At 45.2% G+C, this 23,674-nt stretch overlaps 1 protein-coding gene across 1 annotated transcript in view; it reads right to left on the minus strand.

Moving 5' to 3' along the window:
* MTMR4 (myotubularin related protein 4) overlaps positions 1-23,674 on the minus strand; it is a 1,011,266-nt gene that overhangs the window by 583,460 nt on the left and 404,132 nt on the right. Inside the window, exon 5 of the mRNA XM_044054156.1 lies at positions 3,202-3,233. Coding sequence (XP_043910091.1) covers positions 3,202-3,233 — 32 coding nt within the window. The remainder of the gene's footprint in view (positions 1-3,201; positions 3,234-23,674) is intronic.

Here is a 23,674-nt window from a genome sequence, read left to right on the forward strand (position 1 = left end):
CCTTTTTTGAATAGCATTCCCTGATTGGGATGTGCATAGGTTCACAGGTTGGTACTAAGCTATCGGCACTAGGGCCTATACAAGCCTAGCCATAACAATTCCCTGGCTATTTCTTTCCACACCATTTACTTCCCTGGACCCCTGTCTAGCAGGGCGACTGACGTGATCCCCGGGGTGAATTTCCTTTCTCCCATCCAATCATCAAGGTTCCTTCTGAAGAGGGCCAAAGAGGCGCTCTGCTTGACATGTATGGGCAGTCTATTCCAGAGTCTGGGGATTCTCTGGGTCAGGAACCTATTCCTCCAGCATGTTTTGTTTATTGTGATGACAAGATTTAGATCCCTGGAGCGTGTGGCTCTGAGGGATTGGGAATTCTCTAAGTGTAGCATGTCCAACAGCTCTGGGTTTGACATGACCTTGTATGTTAAGCAGTGATCGCCTCGGAGTAGATATGCGACAGAGTATAGCTGGAGTTTTTTAAGGCAGTCGCATAGGGCATCTGCTTTAGCATTGTGATTCTTTTAGTGAGGTATTTCTGCAGCCTTTCCAGTCGTTGCAGATGTCTTGAGAGGTACATACCAAGTGGGGCATTGTATTCTATAATGGGTCTAATGAGGGAAGAGTACAGTGGGACAATGACCTCCTTTTTTCTGGATGAAAAGCCCTTAGTGATGAGGTGTGCCACATAGAAGGATTTCCTGACTGTTGTGGCGATGTGGTTATTGAAGGTGAGACCAGTGTCCACCTGTGTCCCTAAGTCTCTTATCACACTTTCGGTGTTTAGTGTACTGCCACCTATGTGATAATTCACGGGTACATGTTTTTTCCCCAAAGGGGATAACTATACATTTCTTGGCACTGAGCTTGAGCCCATGGCTCTGGCACCAAGCAACTGCTTCTGTAAGGCCCTTTTGTAGAGTATCCACATAATTTGGGGATTCAATAATGGTTCCCAGTTTGCAGTCATCTGCAAACTTTAGCCAGAGTCCCTTAGTGTTGGCCTGTACTTCAGAGAAGTAGATGCCAAACAAGAGAGGTCCCAGGACTGAACCCTGAGGTACTGCACTTGTCTGGAGCTGGATTTGGAGTCAGCTACATTTACAGTGTGGGTTCTGTCAGTAAGCCAGTTGGCAACCCATCGAGTGATGTAGGGATTAATGCCCAGCTCAGTAAGTTTATCTATGATTCCAGTGTGGGGGATGGTGTCAAAGGCCTTGGCGAGGTCCAGATAGGCTGTGTAAACTGCCTTACCCTCGTCCACGGCTCTGGAGACTGATGCGAAGAAGTCAATAAGGTTCAGGAGACAAGAGCAGCCCTTCACAACCCAAACTGGGTGGGGTCCAGTGTTTGAAGGTTACCAATGTCTTTGTTTATAAGTTCCATGTTAATACGCTCCATGGCCTTGCAGATAAGGCTTGTCAGACTGATGGGATGGTAGTTCCCGGGATCCAAGGTGGATCCCCCCTTGTGGAGTGGGTAACTGTAGCTGTGCGCCACTCAGTGAGCACGAAGCCTAAGATGAGGGTATGATTAAACATGACACTTAGGTGAGGTGCCAATTCACTTTGTAGTTCATGTAGTACACAGCCCGGGATGTCATCTCGTCCCATGGATGCTGTATTCTTAGCTTTGGAGAGTGCGTGTTTAACCCGTGTGGCCGTTATTACCGGAATTTGGAAATCTTCTAGTACTGAGATGGGCCATTTAGGGGGTGAGAGGGGAGTAAAGTTGGTATTGAATCGATCTGCCAGATATTGGCAATATCCTTGGTATCAGTATATTTAATGCCATTCTGTTGTAGCTCAGAGCAGATCTGAGCATTGCCATTTAGATTCTTGACATAGTTATAGAGTGCCTTGTGGTGGTCTTTGGAATCTTTGGCAATTTTATTTTTGTAACTAGCTTTGGAGGATTTTATGAGGTATCTCAGCTTCTTACCGAGGCTGGTAAGGGAGTTTTTTGCATCCTGGGATTTTCCTCTTTTCTGCAACAGTTTTTTCCTTTTGTTGTAAAGTTTGTTTATGGCAGGGGACCACCAGATTGACTTCCTTTTTGGAGGAGAGCATCTTGCTTCTATTTGGGATGGCACGATTCATGCATGAGTGGATGTGCTCGTACAGTGCCTTAGTGCAGGAAAGCTTCCTTTAAATCCAGTGCTGCCAACCAGGCATCCTTGCCTAGCATAGGAAGCAACTGGTGAAGAGTTAGCATCTTGAATTTTGGGATCACCAAAAAGGTGTTTAGGATAGAAAGGTCGAGGATAGGACGCCATGTGTTGTCTTTTCTGGGTACCAGGAAAAGTCTTGAGTAGAAACTTTGTCCCCTTTCCTCTTCTGAGACAGTTTGAATAGCCCTTATACTTAAGAGAGAGAGAGTACTTGCTTTTGAGCCTCTGCCCACAGATTTGGTGGTAGATCTGGCCAACCGTTTGGGGTTGGTAAAGTGTGGAAGTGGTGTCTGTATCCTTTGGGAAACTATATTTAAAACCCATTTGTCCTGGGTAATGAGCTCCCATTTTTTGCCTGCAGAGCAATCTTTCCCCCTAAAAGAGCAGTCAGTAGAGAAGGGCTTGGAAGTTTTAAAGTTAAGTCATTGAGACAATTTACCATAGGGGGGAGTCTTACTACTCCCTGATTTGAAAGTGGGAGCCCCCCACTGCTTAGTCCTGTACGTACCTTGGGACTGAAGCCTGGGTGTTCTGCTGGTTCTGGGTTTGGACTAAGAAGGCCTGGAAGAGGCAGGAAAGGACAAATTCTTAGAGGGCCAATGCCTACTAAATCTTGGGAGGCTGTACTTGTAGGAAATCTTTAACAGTTTGCATAGATTTAGCTTTTTCCTGCATCTTTTAAGTACTACTTCTGCTTTGTTGCCAAACAGGCGGCCCTGATTTAAGGGAGCATCCAGCAATTTAGCTTTAACATGATCTGGCAAAGATTGTTCCTTAGCCAAGCATGCCTTCTAAGTACAGACCCAGTGACAGCAGCCCTGCAAGATGCCTCTAGTGAATCAAAACCACACTGCAAAGTATGATTTCCAACTTGTTCAGCAGAATGCATCAAGTCCTGTAAATACTTATTTTCAGCACAGTCAGGAATCAATATCATTTTCTGTTTAAGCAATCCAATAATATGCTGCTGATACTTTCAACATATGAAACTGGCAGTTTAAGGCCCTAATGGCCAAGGTTGCAGAAGTGTATACCTTCTTACCCCATCTATCCAGCGCCCTGGAATCTCTATCAGAGAGGGTAGGATTTTTGGCAGTAGTACCCTTAATGCCCTTGGGTCCCTGTGGAATGGTCTCAGGATCTGCAGTAGGATTTTTAAAAAGGAACTTGTGAGAGTCAGGAACCCTGTAATATCCATCAGGTTTTCTAGGAGCAGGAGGTAAGGAGTCAGGGGCCAAGCTAGATTCCGAAAAGGCATCATCAACAATGTCAAGTACAGGGGGGATAACTAAAGGCCCGTGCTGGGGCAGGAGTAAAAAATCCCTAAGCCTCTTTTTAGAATCAGAGAAAATCCTGGCTTTCCCAGTGAAAATGCTTCCAAAGAGTATGCAAGGTTTCTCCAAAAGAGAAATCCTCTGAAAGGGAAGCAGAGGGAATAGAGTCCTCTGCATCAGAATCCTCATAGGTAGATAAGGGTAAATCCTGGTCGTCAGAGGAAACAGAAAATTCAGAATCCTGCTCAAAAGTATCATAAGCAAATTCAGTCCTAGGTCTCTTACAGGGGGAAGGTTGGCTTCCCCTGATTAAAGTAATAAGGTCTTCAGCCATTCTCATCATTTGTTTTTTAGGCATAGAGGCCTGACCATGTAGTCTGGGCATCGGTTTTCTAGGCATGGTTCGAGTTTTAGGCCTTGAAGAAGAAGATGGCATCGGTTTAATATGCAAGTCAGTAAGCCTGAATACACCTTCAGAAGCCAGTGCCTGTACAGCGGTTCCGGACCCATCCAAAGTAGAGACATCCGCGGGTTCCACAGTTGAAGCATCTCACGGCATACCGGACTCTGAATGGGTCTCAGTAGAGTCCTGCGAATCTGAAGTAGCGGTTATCAGGGGCTGCAAAAGCGCCTCACTGAGTACCGGCGAACTGGCGACTAGCTTAGGAGAAGCGTTGTCGGCAGCTTTGGACCTCGGCAGCCTGTCTCTTGTCTTTATCTTTGCGTTTTTTCGGAATCCTGGTAGTTGGATGGTTAACTGACTACATTTCTGGATAATTAAACAGAGAACCAAAATATGTAGAGGCAAAAATATACCGACGACTGATAGTCATCATCATCATCTTGCGGCTGTTCCCGTTAGGGGTCGCCACAGCGGATCATCTGTTTCCATTTTTTCCTGTCCTCTGGATCATGCTCTTTTACACCAACCACCTGCATGTCCTCTCTCACCACATCCATAAACCTCATCTTAGGCCTTCCTCTTTTCCTCTTACCTGGCAGCTCCATCCTTAGCATCCTTTTCCCAATATACCCAGCATCCCTCCTCAGCACATGTCCAAACCAACGCAATCTCGCCTCTCTTGCTTCATCTCCAAACTGCCCAACCTGAGCTGACCCTCTAATATACTGATTCCTAATCCTGTCCATCCTAGTCACATCCAGTGCAAATCTTAACAATCTTTAACTCTGCCACATCCAGCTCTGACTCCTGCCTTTTCGACAATGCTACCGTCTCCAACCCATATAATATAGCTGGTCTCACTATCCTCTTGTAGACCTTCCCTTTCACTCTTATTGGTACCCGTCTGTCACAAATCACTCCTGACACCCTTCTCCACCCATTCCACCCTGCCTGTACTCTCTTCTTTACCTCTCTTCCACAGTCACCATTACTCTGAACTGTTGATCCCAAGTACTTAAACTCATCCACCATTACCAACTCTACTCCCTGCATCCTCACCATTCCTCTACCCTCCCTCGCATTTACACACTCATTTGTTTTAGCCCTGCTGACCTTCATTCCTCTCCTCTCTAAAGCATATCTCCACCTCTCCAGGGTCTCCTCAACCTGGTCCCTACTCTCACTACATATCACAATGTCATCTGCAAACATCACAGTCCACGGGGCCTCCTGTCTAATCTCATGTCAACCTGTCCATCACCACTGCAAATAAGAAAGGGCTCAGAGCTGATCCTTGATGTAATCCCACCTCCACCTTAAACGTATCTGTCACTCCCACCGCAGTCCTCACCAATGTCACACTACCCATATACATATCCAGTACCACTCTCATATACTTCTCTGCCACTCCCAACTTCCTCATACAATACCACAACTCCTCTCTAGGCACCCTGTCATATGCTTTCTCTAAGTCCAGAAAGACACAATGCAACTCCTCCTGACCGTCTCTGTATTTTTCCAACAACACTCTCAGAGCAAATATTGCATCTGTAGTGCTCTTTCCTGGCATGAAACCATACTGCTGATTACTGATTATCACTTCCCTTCTTAACCTAGCTTCCACTACTTTTTCCCATAACTTCAAGCTGTGACTGATCAATTTTATCCCTCTATAATTACTGCAGCTCTGCACATCACCCTTATTCTTAAAGATAGGTACCAAAACACTTTTTCTCCACTCCTCAGGCATCCTCTGACTTTCCAAAATTTCATTAAACAATCTGGTTAAAAATTCCACTGCCATTTCTCCTAAGCACCTCCATGCTTCCACTGGTATGTCATCTGAGCCAACAGCCTTTCCATTCTTCATCCTCTTCATAGCTGTCTTTACTTCCTCCTTGCTAATCTGCTTCACTTCCTGATTCACTATCCCCACATCATCCAACCTTCTCTCTCTCTCATTCTCTTCATTCATCAGCCCTTCAAAGTACTCTTTCCATCTACTCAACCCACTCTCCTCACTTGTGAGTACGTTTCCCTCACTGTCCTTTATCACCCTTACCTGCTGCACATCTATAGTGCGTTGATTAAATAAAGCACAAAACCGACAGCCAGGTACGTCTAGGTCAGGGCCTAGGTAAGGAATACAGTATGAATGAAAATCTTTGAGAGGTATTTGCTTTCCACAAGTAATGCAATTAATTAACTTTTACTGACATCGGTAAGGAGCAAGAGAAAGTTTTCCCAACGGGGTACTTGGCATTAGTTGAAGACTTCGGTTCTGAAACTCAAACGAAAATTTCAGGAGTTGGCCGACCGGCACTTGCGAACTGCTTCTGCTTCGGGTACCGCACGGCAAGAAAGACTGATGCAATGGCGTCGGCTGCAAGGACCCAAGACTTTGTTAATCACGCCGACTGAGGGCTACTGCAAGCAGATAATCCAAATGTAATGACTGCAACATTGAAACATGAAGAACATGAATGGTTCTCAGTGAAAGTTTCCCACAAGTTAAACAATTATTTACTTTGTCTGACATTGGCTGAGGCAAGAAAGAGTCCCCAACGGGGTACTTAGCTTTTTTAGAAGTCTTCGGTAGCTGAAATCTCTGGATCTGACCGACCGGCACTTGCGAACAGCTTCTGCTTCGGGCACCGCGCGGCAAGAAAGACTGAGGAAAATGGCGTCAGCTGATGCCTTTATACCCCAGAAGCTCTGACGTCGGGGAAAATGCGACATCAGCCGAGGCCAGACCCAGGCTTTGGAATCCGGCTGACCGAAGGGCTGCCTGAGGCAGGACAACCCATATGTTATGACTGCAGATGCATCCTTGAAGGACATCATGAATGGTTCTCAGTGAAACTCTATCTTTATGGAAAATCGGGTAAGGAGGTTAACATGACAAAGCCTGTATTTCTGAAATCCGTCTGACAGAAGTTATTGCTGCTAAAACTATAGTTTTCCTGGATAAAAATTTCAGATAACATTCAGCTGAAGGTTCAAAATGAGGTTGAACAATGGCTTGAAGCACTAAGTTGAGATCTCAAGGTGAAGCAGGATCTTTTGTAAGGGGGGTTTAGCAAGATGATTCCTTATATGAAGGCCTTGCAAAGCTTATGAGAAGCCAGAGACGATTCTTTAAAACCATTATGGAAATTTGAAGTAGCAGCCAACTGAATTCTTACAGTAGATCGGGGAAGCACCTGCTATAAAAAGTGAAGCTAAAAATTCTAGGAATTTATCAGTGGGCCCTGAAAAAGGGTCAATATTGTTATTACGAGTCCAAAAGGTAAACCTCTTCCATTTACATAGCATAGCATAGAGCTTACGGGTAAAGCTGGCTTGTGAAAGGCTAACAGTGTATGACATACCGAGGAGGAGAGTGGGGGATGCCTGGCTGTTAACGGAACTGGAGAAACCAAGGTGCCAGCTTGAGGTTTACAATGTTCGGATGGAGTAATCCCTCTGGATAAGAGAGAAGGTCTGGAGCTGGGTCTAGAATCCAAGGTTGCTTAATCAGATTAGGCCAGAGAAAGGGGAACCATATTTGTCAAGGCCAATAAGGTGCAATGAGGATTACTTGGTTCTTCAACCTGATTGCTTTCTCTAGGAATTTTGGGATTAGTGGAACTGGGGGAAAAGGCATAAAGCAGTCCAGAGGGCCAAATGTGGAGAAGAGCATCTCTCGGTCACTCTCCCAGAGAAGGAATCAGGGCAAATAGTTACTGCACTTGTTGTTTAACGGAGAGGCAAATAGATCACAGCAAGACTGGTCCCACTGATGGAAAATCCTTTCCATCACTTTTGGACTAAGAGACCACTTGAGAGGCAGGAGGAATACACCTGCTTAGTTTGTTCGCTATCACAATGGAACTCCCAGGAATGTGCATTGCTATCAGAAAGCAGTTGGAAGACATCTCCCACTGCCACACTCTTGACAGAGAGAGTAGGATCTGCTCCCCCCATTTGTTGATGTACCAAAACACCAACATACTGTCCATCTGAATTGCAACGGTTTCTGAAGGAAGTGCAGTCTGAAATGCTTGCAATGCTAAAACCACTGCCCTTAGCTTAAGTACACTGATATACAAGTTGGCCTCTGAGGGGGACCAAGTGCCTTGGAGAGTCTTGCCAAATAATGACCCCCCCCCAATCTGGGAGGCATCCGTGTTCACTATGGGTTGGGGTTGTAATGTTACAAAAAGATGGCCAAGAAGATATCTAAGGAATGGTTTACCATCACATATTTGATTGTCATTTAGACGATAGAGTATATGCGAAAATCATTTTCTCAAACTAAGAGATCGATCACCACAATGTCGAAGCTGACATGAGTGAACAACCGCTATTGTCAACTTCAACACTGTGGTCCAGATCGCACTATAGTGGGGATGGGGAAATGTACCCTTACCCTCACTGTAGTGTGATCTCGGAGTTTGTATATATAAGTAGGGGGGTGTGGGGTGCAGGGGAGCTTGCCCCCCTGCAAATGTTGTTAGTTGTGGGCAGATGTGAGCATTTCAGCAAAGTCAATATTCGACATTGCTGAAAATGCTCCGTTCGATATTTCGGTTGCTCTGTGCTTTGATTTCAGACAATGATGTGTTGTGTCTTTCGGCTTTTCCCGGTTAGGGGTCGCCACACCAGAACTCCGGTCCGTTAATGATTAGCAGTAGATTTTTACGTGCCGGGTTGTCGGCCCTGACGCACAACCTTCAACGAAGGTACACCCATTCACGCATGTCTCCACACAGAAGACGCTCTAGCTGAGAATCGAACAAGACAATGTCTTACTGTAAGGCGACAACCCTACTGCAGCACGACAGACAATATTTGTCGGAAATCATTGCGTTTGTCTAAATGACATTCGCAAATATGATAGTAAACCCTTCGAAATGAATCCACAAGGCTAAATATTTTCTGCAAACATTGGTGATCAAAATTTGGTCCGACATGGACTGGCATAACACTGACCATTGCTAGCAGCCATTGTAGTATCCTCATTTGGTATCTTGTTAAAGGAACTGGAGTTATAGCTGCAGCCATGGAGCCCAGAGCTTGGAGGACTTATTAGCTTCTGTACCTGAATTCTTGATTTTTATGTAATCTCACACTGGGAAGATAAGCTATGGAAGTAAGGGTATTTAGAATGATTTCTATGAACTCTAAATTCTGAGGTGGGGTCAAATTTGACTTTTCATAATTTACAGTTATTCCTAGATAAGAGCAAATGTGAAGTACATGGTCTCTTACTTCTATCAACTGATACCTGGTTGGAGCGGAGATAAGCCAACAGTCTAGATATGGAAACACTTGGAATTCCTGCAGTCTCAAGTGAGCTGCTACTACTGTCATACACTTGGTAGACACCCTGGGGGCAGTGGTGAGACCAAAAAGCAGAACTCTGAACTGAAAGTGATTGGCTCCCAGCTGGAAGCAAAGGAATCTTCTGGATCATTTGTCCATCTTTATATGGTAATACACATCCTGATAATCTACTGAGCACATCCAATTGGCTTTTTCCAAAAATGAAAGAATGGACTGTACTGTGACCATCCAGCATTTGGTTTAGAAAACTGATTTGTTCAGTATGCTTAGATCCAAAACCGGTCTCCAGTCCCCTGTCTTTTTTGTCCCCTGTCTTTTTTGCCACTAAAGAACACAGAGTAAATGCAAGACTCTCTCTGGTCTGGTGGGACTCCTTGGATGACTCTCTTTTCCAGCAGTCTTTGAATTTCTAGAACTGCTTGTTCCCTCTGACTGGGTGGAACATCAGGGATTTTCTTGCATATGGGAAGAGGAAAGGAAAAGGATACTGTATATAATCTTCTGCACCCAAGCATCCAATGTTATAGCCAGGCATTTTGGTGCAGGGATATGCCTCCTCCACAGGAAAACAATCGGGCCTCCTTTCAGGAGCGCTGGTAGGATTTACCCGAGAAAGAATCCCAGAAAAGTACAGTTGTCTACCTACCATAAATGTAGATGTTTGAGTGAATTCACTGTTGCAGTCATTACACTTGGGTTATCCTGCTGGCAGGCTACCCGCAGTCAGCCCGAATTCCAAAGTCCTGGTCCGGCGTCGGTTGCTGTCGCATTTTCCCTGACGTCAACACGACAGGGGTATAAAAGATACAGCAGATGCCATTTTCTTCAGCTTTTCTTGCCCCAGATGTCAGGTGCCCCCAAAAGGGTAGACTAAAAAAACATTGCTTATAAAAAGCATGCACTACAATAAACAATACCTTCATCTACAAGCAAATACACCACATAGGCTGTATAGAATAGAGAAGTACAGAGAAGTGCCAACAAAGAAAGGGGGAAGGTGGGTGGGTAACCTGGACTGCAACAGTGAATACACTCGAACATCTACATTTATGGTAGGTACACAACTGTACTATGTTCATCGTGTTTCACTGCTGCAGTCATTACACTTGGGTTGAATCCCAAAGCTGAGGTTGGGCAGCTGGGTCTAAATAGAATTAGGACTGGCTATAAGGCCCTGCAGAATTGCAGTGGCAAAGCCTGCTCTGGATTTAGAGTAAAGAGGTAAGTGGTAGTGCTTAGTAAAAGTGTGCACTGAAGTCCAAGTTGCAGCTTCCAAAATATCATTGGTTGGTACTCCTCTGAGGAAGGCTGCTGAGGTGGCTGCTGCCCTGGTAGAATGAGGTCTAATGCCCTAAGACACTGATTTGCCATGTTGTGAATAGCAGAAACAAATTCAGTGTCCTATCCATTTTGAAATAGTCTGCATTGAGATAGCCTTTCCTTGTGATCCTGCAGCATATGCCACTAAAAGTTGCTCAGACTTTCTGAAAGCCTTAGTTTTGTCCAAGTAGAAGCGTAGCTGTCTGTGTATATCCAAAGAATGCAGAAGTCTTTCCCCTTTATTCTGTGGGTTTGGGTAAAAAGTAGGCAAATGAATGGTTTGGTTAAGAGCCACACTGGACACTACCTTAGGCATAAATGTTGGGTATGTCCTTAGAGAATCCCTGTCCGGATGGAAGATAATAAAAGGTTCCACAGCCATTAATACCTGCAGCTCTGAGACTCTTCTTGCTGAAGTTATTGCTAGAAGCAGAGCTGTTTTCCATGATAAGAATTTAATCTCAGCTGTATTGGCTGGCTCAAAAGGAGGCAGTGTGAGTTTTTCCAAGACAAAATTGAGGTCCCATGCAGGTATTGGTGCTCTCCTTGGAGGTCTTATGTTTTTGGCCCCCCTGAGGTGCGGCCTAAGCAATGGATGTGAAAAAATAGGTGGGTCCATATTGTAATGAGCTGAAATGGCAGAGGCATGGATCTTAACTGATGAGAAGGATAGGCCTTAGTCCCGCATTTCAGTTAGATATTGTAAAATCTGAGGAATATCTGGAACAAGCGTGTCAATTCCTTCTGCCTGGTTCCAAGCACAGAATCTCTTCCATTTTTCTGCATAAAATTTTCTAGTGCTGGTCCTCCTGGCCTCCCAAATGACATCCATAACCACTTTAGAGAGAGGTGTATTCTGAATAGTTACACTATCCGCCATGCAGCTAGATTTAGGGTTCTGAGTTGATTGTTCTGTTGGGTCAGTAAATGAGGAATTTGAGGCAATGTCCAGGCTGGGCCTTGAGGCAAGCTCCTTAGGATTGGGTACCAGTGTTGGCGTGGCCAATCCGGGGCAATCAGTATCATTTGTGGCTTCTCTTGTCTGACCTTTACGAGTACCTTGGGGAGGAGAGACAGTGGAGGAAAGGCATACACTGTAAGGTTGTTCCAGCTGAATGACAAAGCATCCACTTTCCATGCTTGTTTGTGAAAAGTCCTTGTGCAGAATCTCTGAAGTTGGCAATTGTGAGGGGAGGCAAAAAGATCTATGTCTGGGCATCCCCATTTCCTTGTTACCATGCTGAAGATTTGTGGATCTAGTTTCCACTCATGAGGATCCTTAAGGTTTCTGCTTAGTTCACCTGCCAGAGCACTTGTTTTTCCTGGCAGGAATTGTGCTTGCAGGTGTACTCGGTAAGTCAATGCTGTGTTCCACAAAATCATGGCTTGTCTGCAGAGGGGGTAGGAATGTGTGCCCCCCTGCTTGTTTATGTACCACATGACTGTGGTGTTGTCCATCTATCAGCAGCTGTCCTGGATGAAGTAGGTACTTGAAGGCTGTCAGGGCATTTTGTACAGCTAGCATCTCTTTTTGATTGATGTGAAGATGCCTTTGGTTTGCGGGCCATGTGCCCTGAATACATTTTCCTGCCATGTGGGCCCCCCAGGCATAATCTGACACATCTGTTGTTAGTGTTTGCCTGGCTGTGGGTAAAGTGAATGGCTATCCCTTGTGGTGACCATCGAAACTCCTGTTGCAGGCAGGGAATGAGTGAAATTAATGATTCCAGGCTGTGGCAATGTTGAGTCCAAACACTTTTTAGATACCATTGTAGTTTCCTCATATGCAGTCTTGCATATGGAATTGGCAGAATGCAGGATGCCATGTCGCCCAGAGCCTGCAGAATTTTTCTTGCAGATAACTGGGTCTTTGTTGCCATGCTTTTGAAGTAAGTCAGTTGCCTTTGTTTGTCTGGCATGAGATAATCCATCTGGGCAGTTGTATTTAAGCTTGCACCCAGGAATATTATCTTGAGAGGGTACTAGTTTTGATTTATTTTCGTTTACTGTGTACCCTAGGCAAATTAGTAATCTTTTTACAAACGCCAGATGCTTTAGTAGAATGTCTCTGGTCTCTGCTTGAATAAGGCAGTCATCCAAGTAGGGATATATTTGAAATCCACTTAGTCTGCAAAACGCAATTACTGGTGCCAGGCATTTTGTGAAGACCCTGGGCGCAGTAGATAAGCCAAAGGGCAGTGCACAGAACTGATAGTGCATTGAGCCAGCTATGAATCGGAGGTATCTTCTGCAAGATTGTCTGATTGGGACATGCAGGTATGCCTCTTTGAGGTCCAAAGTTACAAGCCAAGCCTTCTTGCCCAGCATGGGCAGAAGCTGCTGCTGAGTTAACATTTTGAATTTCTGAACGTCTAGAAAAGTATTTAGAATAGACAGGTCCAGAATTGGTCTCCATGCTTTGTCCTTTCTTGGTACTAAGAAAAGTCTTGAGTAAAATCCTTGTCCCGGCTCTTGTTGTGGCACTGGCTGAATACCCCTCATGTCCAGGAGAGATGAAACTTGTTTTTGTGCCTCTGCCCACTGATTGTGTGGCAGGTCTGGCATAGCTTTTGCCTTTGGGAGGGTGTGAAAGTGGAAACTGTAGCCCTGAGAGACTATATTTAAAACCCATTTGTCCTGGGTGATCATGAGCCAATTTTGTGAAAAAAGTGCTAGCTTTCCCCCCAAGGGTGCTGCCAAAAGAAAAATGCTTGGCATTGGCAGAGGGAAGTCATTGGGACTGTTTCCTAAATGGCTGTGATTTGTCTTCTCTGCTTTTGGAGGTAGAAGCAAAGCACCCCATTGTTTGGGTCTGTATGAGCCCTGGGGCTGTTGTCTGCCTCTAGGGCGTCTGTATCTGCCTCTTTGTGGCCTGTCTGACACGGGAAAGGACCAATTCTTAGAAGGCCAGTTCCTGCTAAATGTGGGTGGCTGTACCTGTAAGAAATCCTTTACTCTCTGCATAGATTTAGCTTTATCCTTCATTTTCTTGAACACCTCTTCTGCCTTAACACCAAACAAAGTATTATGCTGTAATGGAGCATCCAATAATTTTGCTTCAACATGATCAGGCAGAGTCTGTTGCTTTAGCCAAGCATGTCTTCTAATGACAGAACCTGTTACAGCGGCCCTGCAAGAGGCCTCCAGTGAATCATAACCACATTGCAAAGTATGCTTTCCCACTTGTTCAGCTGCATGCAATAAATCCTGCATTTCCTTGTTCTCAGTACATTCAGAATTTGTCAACATTTTCTGTTTAAGCAGAGACATTAAGTATTGTTGATATTTAAGCATATGAAACTGACAATTTAAAGCCCTTACAGCCAAGGTAGCAGAAGTGTAAACTTTTTTCCCCATCTGTCCAGTGCCCTTGAATCTCTATCTGAGGGGACAGGGTTTTTTTGCAGTAGTGGCCTTAACCCCTTTGGGACCCTGAGAAATAGTTTCTGGGTCAGCAGCAGGGTTTTTATATGGAAATTTATGAGAATCTGGAACCCTGTAGTATCTGTCTGGTTTAACAGGTGCAGGAGGTAAAGAGTCGGGAGACAGGCCGGACTCTGAAAATACATCATCTACAATGTCTAGAACAGATGGAATAGCAAGAGGTCTGTGCTGAGGTAGTAAAATAAAGTCTCTGAGCCTTTTTCTTAGAGTCTCCCTCATGGTATGCAGGGTTTCCCCAAAGGAGCAATCCTCAGGAGGAGAAGCTGAAGGAATAGATTCTTCAGCACCAGAATCCTCATAGGGAAGAATAGAGTATCACTGTTCTGAAGAGGAATCAGAGGAAATGGAAACCTGATCAGAGGAATCATATTCAGTGTCTTGCCTAGGCCTCTTATCAGGAGGGGGATGGGAAAGTACAGTTTTGTACCTACCATAAATGTAGATGTTCGAGTGTATACCCTTGCTGCAGTCATCACACTTGGGTTATCCTGTCGTCAGGCGGTCCCGCAGTCAGCCCGAATTCCAAAGTCTTGGTCCGGCGTCAGCTGCTGTCGCTTCTTCCCTGACGTCAGTGCGCCAGGGGTATACAAGAGGCATCCAACGCCATTTTCTTCAGTTTTTCTTTCCCCAGATGTCAGGTGCCCCCCCAAAAGAGGGTCAGTAGATAATACCAACAATAAAGGTTTAGCACAAACAAAACATCCCTCCAGCTATAAGCAAATACACCACAAAGGTTGTATCAGATTTTAAGGTATTGAAAGGTTTTAGTCAGGTCAGAGGGGATGGAGGGAGGGTAACCTGGACTGCAGCAGGGTATACACTCGAACATCTACATTTATGGTAGGTACAAAACTGTACTATGTTCATCGTGTTACCCTGCTGCAGTCATCACACTTGGGTAGAATCCTAAAGCTAAGGTTGGGAGGTGGAGTCAAACAGGGTTAGAGGAGGCTAGAAGGCCCTGCAAAACTGCAGTGGCGAAGCCAGCTCTAGTCTTAGAGTAAAGTGGTAAGTGATAGTGTTTGGTGAAGGTGTGTACTGAACTCCAAGTTGCAGCTTTCAGAATATCCTTGGTTGGCACCCCCCTGAGGAAGGCTGTAGATGTAGCTGCTGCCCAAGTAGAGTGGGGCCTTATGCTAGCAGGAACTGGCTTTCCATGATGGGTGTAGCAAAAACGTATGCAATGTCCTATCCATTTGGAAATGGTCCGTTTTGAGATAGCCCTTCCTTGTGATGCTGTAGCATAGGATACAAAAAGTTGGTCAGATTTTCTGAAAACCTTAGTTTTATCCAAGTAGTAACGTAGTTGCCTGTGAATGTCTAAGGAATGCAGGAGTCTTTCTCCTTTGTTCTGTGGATTTGGAAAGAAGGTGGGTAAATGGATGGTTTGATTTAGAGCCACATTGGATACCACCTTTGGCATAAAGGAGGGGTTAGTTCGTAGAGAAACTCTGTCTTGATGAAAAATGAGGAAAGGCTCTACTGCCATTAGTGTCTGTAGCTCTGAGACTCTTCTGGCTGAAGTAATTGCTGGCAGCAGGGCAGTCTTCCGTGATATAAACTTTAAGTCAGCTGAGAAAGCTGGCTCAAAAGGTGGTAGCGTATGTTTTTCCAGAACAAAATTGAGGTCCCAAGTTGGTGTTGGCGCTCTCCTGAGAGGCCTAATGTCTTTGGCCCCTCTTAGATACTGCCTTATTAGTGGATGTGAAAATAATTTAGGATCCATGTTGTAAGTGAGCTGAAATAGCTGAGGCGTGGATTTTAATAGATGAAAAAGAAAGTCCTTTGTGTAACATCTTAGTTAAATATTGTAGAGTCTGAGGTATGTCCGGCTGAAGGGTATTTTGGCCTTTAGCTTGGTTCCAGGCGCAAAATCTTTTACATTTGTCTGAGTAGGCTTTCCTGGTGCTGGGCCTCCCCGCCTCCCGAACATCCATAACAGCTGGTGAAAGAGGAGCTGGCTGGTTGCTTAGGTGATTTGCCATGCAGCCAAATTTAAGGTTTTGAGCTGGCTGTGTAGAATCTGACTGCCTTGCTGTGTGAGCAGATGAGGAATTTGTGGTAAAATCCATGGTGGGCCCTGGGCCATGTTCCTTAATAGTGGGTACCAGTGCTGGCGTGGCCAGTCTGGGGCAATGAGTATCATTCGGAGTCTCTCCATCCTTTCAGCAGCACCTTTGTGAGAAGGGGCAATGGAGGAAAGGCATATACTGTCAGCATTTTCCAACTGAATGAGAGTGCGTCCACTTTCCAAGCTTGATGGTGAAATGTTCTTGTGCAAAATTTCGATAGCTGATAGTTTTGGGGGTTGGCAAACAGGTCTATGTCTGGGCGCCCCCATTTTTGAGTTATCATTGCAAATACTTGTGGATCCAGTTTCCACTCGTGGGGATCCATGATGTTTCTGCTTAGGTCGTCTGCCAATGTGTTCTTTTTTCCTGGCAGGAATTGAGCTTGTAATTGAACTTGGTAAGCCAGTGCTGTGTTCCACAAGGTCATTGCTTGCCTGCATAGAGGGTAGGAGTGTGTACCCCCCTTGTTTATGCACCACATTACTGTGGTGTTGTCTGTCCTTATTATAAGCTGTCCTGGATGTAAGAGGTCCTTGAAGGCTGTCAGGGCATTTTGTACTGCTAGCATTTCTTTTTGATTGATGTGCAGATTCCTTTGATCTGCAGTCCATATGCCTTGAACGCACCGTCCTGCTATGTGTGCCCCCCAGGCATAGTCTGATGCATCTGTTGTCATAGTTTGCCTGGCTGGGGGAAAGGTGAAAGGCTGACCCTTGTTGAAGTGACATGCCTGTGACTACCACAGAAACTCCTGTTGAAGGCAGGGAATGAGAGGTATCATTGTTTCCAAGCTGAGGCTGCGTTGACTCCATACGCTTTTTAGGTACCATTGTAATTTCCTCATATGCAGTTTTGCAAATGGTATTAGTAGTATGCAAGATGCCATGAAGCCCAAGGCCTGCATGATTTTTCTTGCAGGGAGTTGGGTCTTTGTTGCCATTGTTTTGAAGTATTGAGTTAGTTGTAGTTGTTTGTCTGGTGTCAGATAAGCCATCTGGGCCGTTGTATTCAAGCTGGCACCCAGGAATGCCATATTTTGTGAGGGCACTAGTTTTGATTTCTTTTCATTTACTGTGTACCCTAGGCAACTTAGAAGGTGTTTTACAAAAGCCAGATGTTGTAAGAGAATGTCTTTGCTTTCTGCTTGGATGAGGCAGTCGTCCAGGTATGGGTATATTTGAATTCCTCTTTGTCTGCAGTATGCAATTACTGGTGCCAGGCATTTTGTGAAGACCCTGGGTGCAGTAGATAAGCCAAAGGGCAGTGCAGAGAATTGGTAATGGGTTGAACCTGCAATGAAACGGAGGTACCTTCTGCAATTTTGTCTGATAGGGACATGCAGGTACGACTCCTAAGGTCGAACGTTACTAGCCAAGCTTTCTTGCCCAACATGGGAAGAAGCTGCTGTAGTGTTAGCATCTTGAATTTGCGTACTTGCAAGAAGGTGTTTAGAACTGAAAGGTCCAGAATGGGTCTCCAAGCATTGTCCTTTCTGGGGACTAGAAAGAGCCTTGAGTAAAATCCTTGGCCTTGCTCCTGCGTAGGTACCAGTTGAATGGCTCTCATGTCCATGAGAGCTGTAATTTGTTTTTGTGCCTCTGCCCATTGATTTTGTGGCAGGTTTGGCATTCCTTTTACCCTTGGCAAGGTGTGGAAATGGAATCTGTATCCTTGTGAGATAATGTCTAGAACCCATTTGTCCTTTGTGACGATGCGCCAGTTGTCTGTACAAAATGCTAATTTTCCTCCCAAGGGAGCTGCCAAGAGAGTTTTGCTCGGCAGTTTGAGGTTTAAGTCATTGGGTTTGCCTTCTAGTAGTTTGGGACCTGTCTTCTCCTCCCTTCTATGTTGCAGTGCCCCATTGGTGAGGTTTGTAAGGGATTTGTGCTTGTCTTCTGCCCCTTGGGCGCCTATATTGTGGTCTGTCAGAAGCTGGAAAGGGCCAATTTTTTGTTGGGCAATTTCTGCTGAAGCGTGGGGGTTGTACCTGTAAGAAATCTTTGACCGTCTGCATAGATTTTGCCTTATCCTCCATTTTCTTTAAAACCTCTTCTGCTTTAACCCCAAATAAGACATCCTGCTGTAAGGGTGCATCTAGTAACTTTGCTTTAACATGATCAGGCAGAGTTTGTTCCTTTAACCAAGCATGCCTACATATAACAGACCCAGTAACAGCTGCTCTACAGGAAGCTTCCAAGGAATAAAATCCACACTGCAAAGTATGTTTGCCCACCTGTTCAGCTGCATGCAACAGATCCTGCATTTCCTTGAATTCAGACTTTTGAGGGTGCGTGCTCATCTTTTGTTTTATTTGAGACATTAGGAATTGCTTGTATTTAAGCATGTGAAATTGACAATTTAGTGCTCTCATAGCTAGAGTAGCTGAGGTGTAAACCTTCTTCCCCCACCTATCTAGTGCTCTGGAATCCCTTTCAGAGGGTACAGGATTTTTAGACACAGAAGCCTTAGCCCCTTTGGGACCCTGGGAGATTGTCGCTGGGTCAGCAACAGGGCTTTTGTAATGGAATTTGTGCGAGACAGGCACTCTATAATATCTATCTGGTTTAGCTGGAGCAGGAGGCAGAGAATCTGGATTTAGACTAGATTCTAACATCATCCACAATGTCTAAAACTGGAGGGATAGCAAGTGGTCTGCGTTGGGGGAGTAAAAGAAACTCTCGGAGCCTTTTCTTTGAGTCGGAGTAGTCCTGACCTTCCCAGTGGAAATGTTCCCTCATGGTATGTAAGGTTTCCCCAAAGGAATAGTCTTCAGGGGGAGAAGCTGAGGGAATGGAATCTTCAGCATCAGAATCTTCATAAGGGGGAAAGGAGTAATCCTGTTCCTCAGAGGAGCCTGAGGAGATAGACACTTGATCAGAGGAGGCATAATCCTCCTCTTGTCTAGGCCTTTTGTCAGGGGGGGGGGGTTGGGAACCCCTGATTAAAGAAATCAAATCTTCAGCCATTTTAAGCATCTGTTTCTTAGGCATGTGGCCTTGAACTGGAGACTGATGTGCAGTCTTTTTTGGTTTTAGAGGTGTCTTAAGCTTAGCATAAGATTTTATGGTGAGAGTAGTCTGTCTGAAGACACCTTCTGAAACCGAAGGTGTTTCCACAGCACCGGCTTCTCCTTCTGCAATGTCGTCGGTAGGGCCTAAAGAAAATGGCTGTGTCGGCCTAGAACTCTCTGCTTGGGAATCCAAAGCGGTCTGGGGTTCCAATTCTGCGGTTGCCAGGGGCTGCGTAGGAGCCTCACTGAAAACTGGAGAACCGGTGAACAAACCAGCCGAGGCCTCTGAGTCTGGCTTGGATCTAGGCTGCCAGTCTTTATCTTTGCATTTTTTATGCTCGCCGGTAGTCGGTTGCTCCAACAGCATAGTGTAATTAAATTTCCTACCGAAGTAGTGTCGTGCGAAATCAAAGTGTCGCTTTATAGTTCGCTTATTGAACCTAGCACAAAACCGACAACCAGTGACGTTGTGGTCTGGGCCTAGGCAAGGTTTACAATAAGAATGAAAGTCCTTATGAGGTATTTGCTTCCCACAAGAAATGCAATTGTTAACTTTTTCTGACATCGGACTGAGGCAAGAAAAGGTTCCCCAACGGGGTACTTAGCTTTGAAGACTTCAGACTGAAATTCGATTAGAAAATCTCAGGTGTCGGCCGACCGGCACTTGCGAACTGCTTCTGCTTCGGGCACCGCGCGGCAAGAAAGACTGAAGAAAATGGCATTGGATGCCTCTTGTATACCCCTGGTGCACTAACGTCAGGGAAAAAGGGATAGCAACCGACGCCGGACCAAGACTTTGGAATTCGGGCCAACTGCGGAACCGCCTGACGACAGGATAACCCAAGTGTGATGACTGCGGCAGGGTAACACGAACATCCCATCAAAGTAATTAGGTCTTCGGCCATTTTGAGCATCTGTTTCTTAGGCATGGAAGTCTGTCCTGGAGAATGCTGTACTTGTTTCCTTGTCTTTAAAACTGTTTTAGACTTTGTCTTGGATGCTGAAGTTGGCTTGATATAAAGCTGTGTAGGTCTGAAAAAGTACAGTTTTGTACCTACCATAAATGTAGATGTCCGATAGGTATGCATCTGCAGTCATCACATATGGGTTGTCCTGCCTCAGGCAGCCCTTCGGTCGGCCGGATTCCAAAGTCTGGGTCCGGCGTCGGCTGATGTCGCCCTTTCCCCGACGTCAGAGCGCCTGGGGTATAAAAGCGTCAGCCGACGCCATCTTCCTCAGTGTTTCTTGCCCCAGATGCCAGGTGCCCTCACAGGAAGGCTAAATTTGGAGAAATGCAATAAATTCCAAACATGCATACAAATATATATATATATATATATATATATATATATATATAAAACAAATACACCATAATAGATAACCCCAGCTAGCTACGAGAGGGAAAAGTACCCAATAAATACCAAAGAGGGGAAGGAGGGAGGGTAAACCTGACTGCAGGACATCTACATTTATGGTAGGTACAAAACTGTACTATGTCCTTCAAGGATGCATCTGCAGTCATCACATATGGGTAGAATACCATAGGCAATCTGGGGGTGGAGGATCTATGTAAAGGATGGTGTAGCTAAAATGCCCTGCAGGACTGCCGTAGCAAAGCCTGCTCTGGATCTGGAATATAAAGGTAAATTGTAATGCTTGGAAAATGTATGCACGGAGCTCCATGTAGCAGCTTCTAAAATGTCCTTGGTAGCCACCCCTCTTAAGACAGCTGTGGAGGTGGCTGTGGCTCTGGTGGAATGAGGTCTAATGTTAGCTGGCACAGCTTTTCCATGAAAGGAATAACAAGAACTAATGCAATTCCCTATCCATTTTGAAATTGTCTGTTTGGAAATTGCTTTTTCTTGTGCACCAGCAGCGTATGCTATCAACAACTGGTCAGTTTTTCTGTAGCTTTTAGTTCTGTCCAAGTAGTAGCGCAACTGTCTGTGTATGTCCAGGATGTGCAGAAGTTTCTCCCCTTTGTTTTGTGGGTTTGGAAAGAAGGCAGGCAGGTGAATAGCTTGGTTTAATGAGATCCTGGATACCACCTTTGGCATAAATGAAGGATTGGTTCTCAATGAGACTCTGTCTTGATGAAAAATAAGAAATGGCTGTACTGCCATGAAGGCCTGTAACTCAGATACTCTTCTTGCTGAGGTTATGGCCAGAAGGAAGGCAGTCTTCCAAGACAGGAACTGTAGTTCTGCAGATGCTGCTGGCTCAAAGGGAGGCAGAGTTACTTTTTCCAACATGAAGTTAAGGTCCCAAGTAGGCACTGGAGGTTTCCTTGGAGGATTGATGTTTTTAATTCCTCTTAGAAACTGTCTTAGGAAAGGATGAGAAAAGACAGGTGGATCAGTATTGTACTCTGCTGAAATTGCTGAAGCATGAATTTTAATGGAAGAGTAAGACAGGCCATTCTGGAGCATTTCCGCCAAGTATTCCAGGATATGTGCCATGTTCATCACTGTTGCATCTAGGCCCTTTGTGGTGCTCCAAGTGTGAAATCTTTTCCATTTTGCTGAATATGCCTTTCTTGTGGAAGGCCGGCGAGCTTCCATGATGATATCCTTCACTCTCTTGGAAAGCTTATCCTGAGGAGGAGTCAAGGTATTTTCCAGGCTGTTAGTTTCAAGGTTTTCAAGTTGGAATGCAGAGTTTTGTAATTGTGCTGTGTCAGGAGAAGTGGCCATTGAGGAAGAGGCCATGGTGTCGTACGTGATATGCTCTTTAACAGTGGGTACCAGTGCTGTCTTGGCCAGTCCGGAGCTATCAGAATCACCTTTGGCTGCTCTGTCCTGATCTTCAGTAAGACCTTGGTCATTAATGGAAGAGGTGGAAATGCATACACTGTTAGAGTTCTCCAGCTGAAAGAGAGGGCGTCCACTTTCCATGCTTGTGGGTGGTATGTCCTTGAGCAGAATTTCTTCAGCTGATGATTGTGGGGGGAGGCAAAAAGATCTATGTCCGGCCTTCCCCATGATTGTGTTATCTGTAGGAAGATGTTCTGGGTGCAGCATCCATTCGTGTGCATCCATGATATTTCTGCTTAAGCTGTCCGCCAGTATATTGTCTTTTCCTGGCACAAACTGGGATTGCAGCTCTATACTGAGTTTCAAGGAAAGTTCCCATAGATTCATTGCCAGTCTGCAAAGAGGGTAGGAATAGGTGCCTCCTTGCTTGTTTATGTACCACATAACTGTGGTGTTGTCTGTCCTCATTAGCAGGTGGCCTTGATGCAGAAAGAGTTTCAAGGCCTCGATTGCATGTATCACTGCCAGCATTTCCCTTTGGTTTATGTGCATGCATGGCTCCTTTTGTGACCATAGTCCTTGAATACATCTGCCCACCACGTGTGCTCCCCAACCGTGGTCTGAAGCTTCGGTTGTAATGGTTTGGCTGGCTATTGGTTTGCTGAAGGGCAGACCCCTGTTTGACTGGCTTGCTTGAGCCCACCACAGAAATTCCTTTTGGAGGCATGGAATGAGTGGGATCAAAGTTTCTAAGCTGTGACTGTGCTGAGTCCATAAACTCCTTAGGTACCATTGTAGTTTCCTCATATGCAGCCTTGCTTGTGGAATCAGCAGAATGCAAGATGCCATGTAACCCAGGGCCTGCAGGATTTTCCTTGCAGTCAGCTGAGTTTGTCTTGTCAGATTCTTCAAGTAATCCGGTAGTTGTCTTTGTTTTTCTTCTGTGAGAAAAGCCATTTGGGTGGTTGTGTCTAGTTCCGCACCCAGAAAAGTTATTCTTTGGGATGGAACAAGTCTTGATTTGTGAATGTTGACTGTATATCCCAAGGCCTGCAGTAGGTGAATGGCATAACTCAAGTCCTTTACCAAAGTTTATTGGCTGTCCGCTTGTATAAGGCAGTCGTCCAGATATGGGTATATTTGAATCCCCTGAAGTCTGCAGTGTGCAATTACTGATGCCAGGCATTTCGTGAATACTCTGGGCGCAGTAGATAAGCCAAAGGGCAATGCTGAAAATTGATAATGCTCTGAACCTGCAAGAAATCTGAGGTGTCTTCTGCAACTTTGTCTGATAGAGACATGCAGGTATGCCTCCTTGAGGTCTAGAGTCACCAGCCAAGACCCCTTGCCCAGCATGGGAAGGAGTTGCTGTAGAATCAGCATTTTGAATTTTGGCACAATGAGATAAGTATTCAGTGCGGACAAGTTGAGAATAGGCCTCCATTGATTTTCTTTTCTTGGAACAAGGAATAGTCTGGAATAAAATCCTTGGCCTTGTTCTGAAAGAGGAACCTTTTCTGTAGCTTTCATTTGCATTAAGTAGGAGATTTGTTTCAAAGCCTCTGCCCTTTGATTTGGTGGCAGATCTGGCATGCCTTTTCTTTTTGGCAATGTGTGAAAATGGAACCTGTATCCTTTGTCTATTATTTGCAGTGTCCATTTGTCTCTTGTAATACTGTGCCAATTTACTGAGAATAAAGAAAGCTTTCCGCCCAATGGTGCTTTTAATTGAGCCCTGGTTGGCGGAGTCAAAGCAAAGTCATTGAGTCTGTCCTTGTGCAGCTGTTGCAGGTCCTGCACTACCTCTCTGGTTGGGAGGCTGCCATTGCCATCCTCTGTAGGAGCCTCTAGCTTGCCCTCTACCTCTGGCACGCCTGCTCTTGCCTCTCTGAAATCTTTCTGT

This window comes from Protopterus annectens, chromosome 13.part0 (genome assembly GCF_019279795.1).
Source record: "Protopterus annectens isolate FY-2018-M chromosome 13.part0, PAN1.0, whole genome shotgun sequence".
In the NCBI taxonomy this organism is placed as follows: domain Eukaryota; kingdom Metazoa; phylum Chordata; order Ceratodontiformes; family Protopteridae; genus Protopterus; species Protopterus annectens.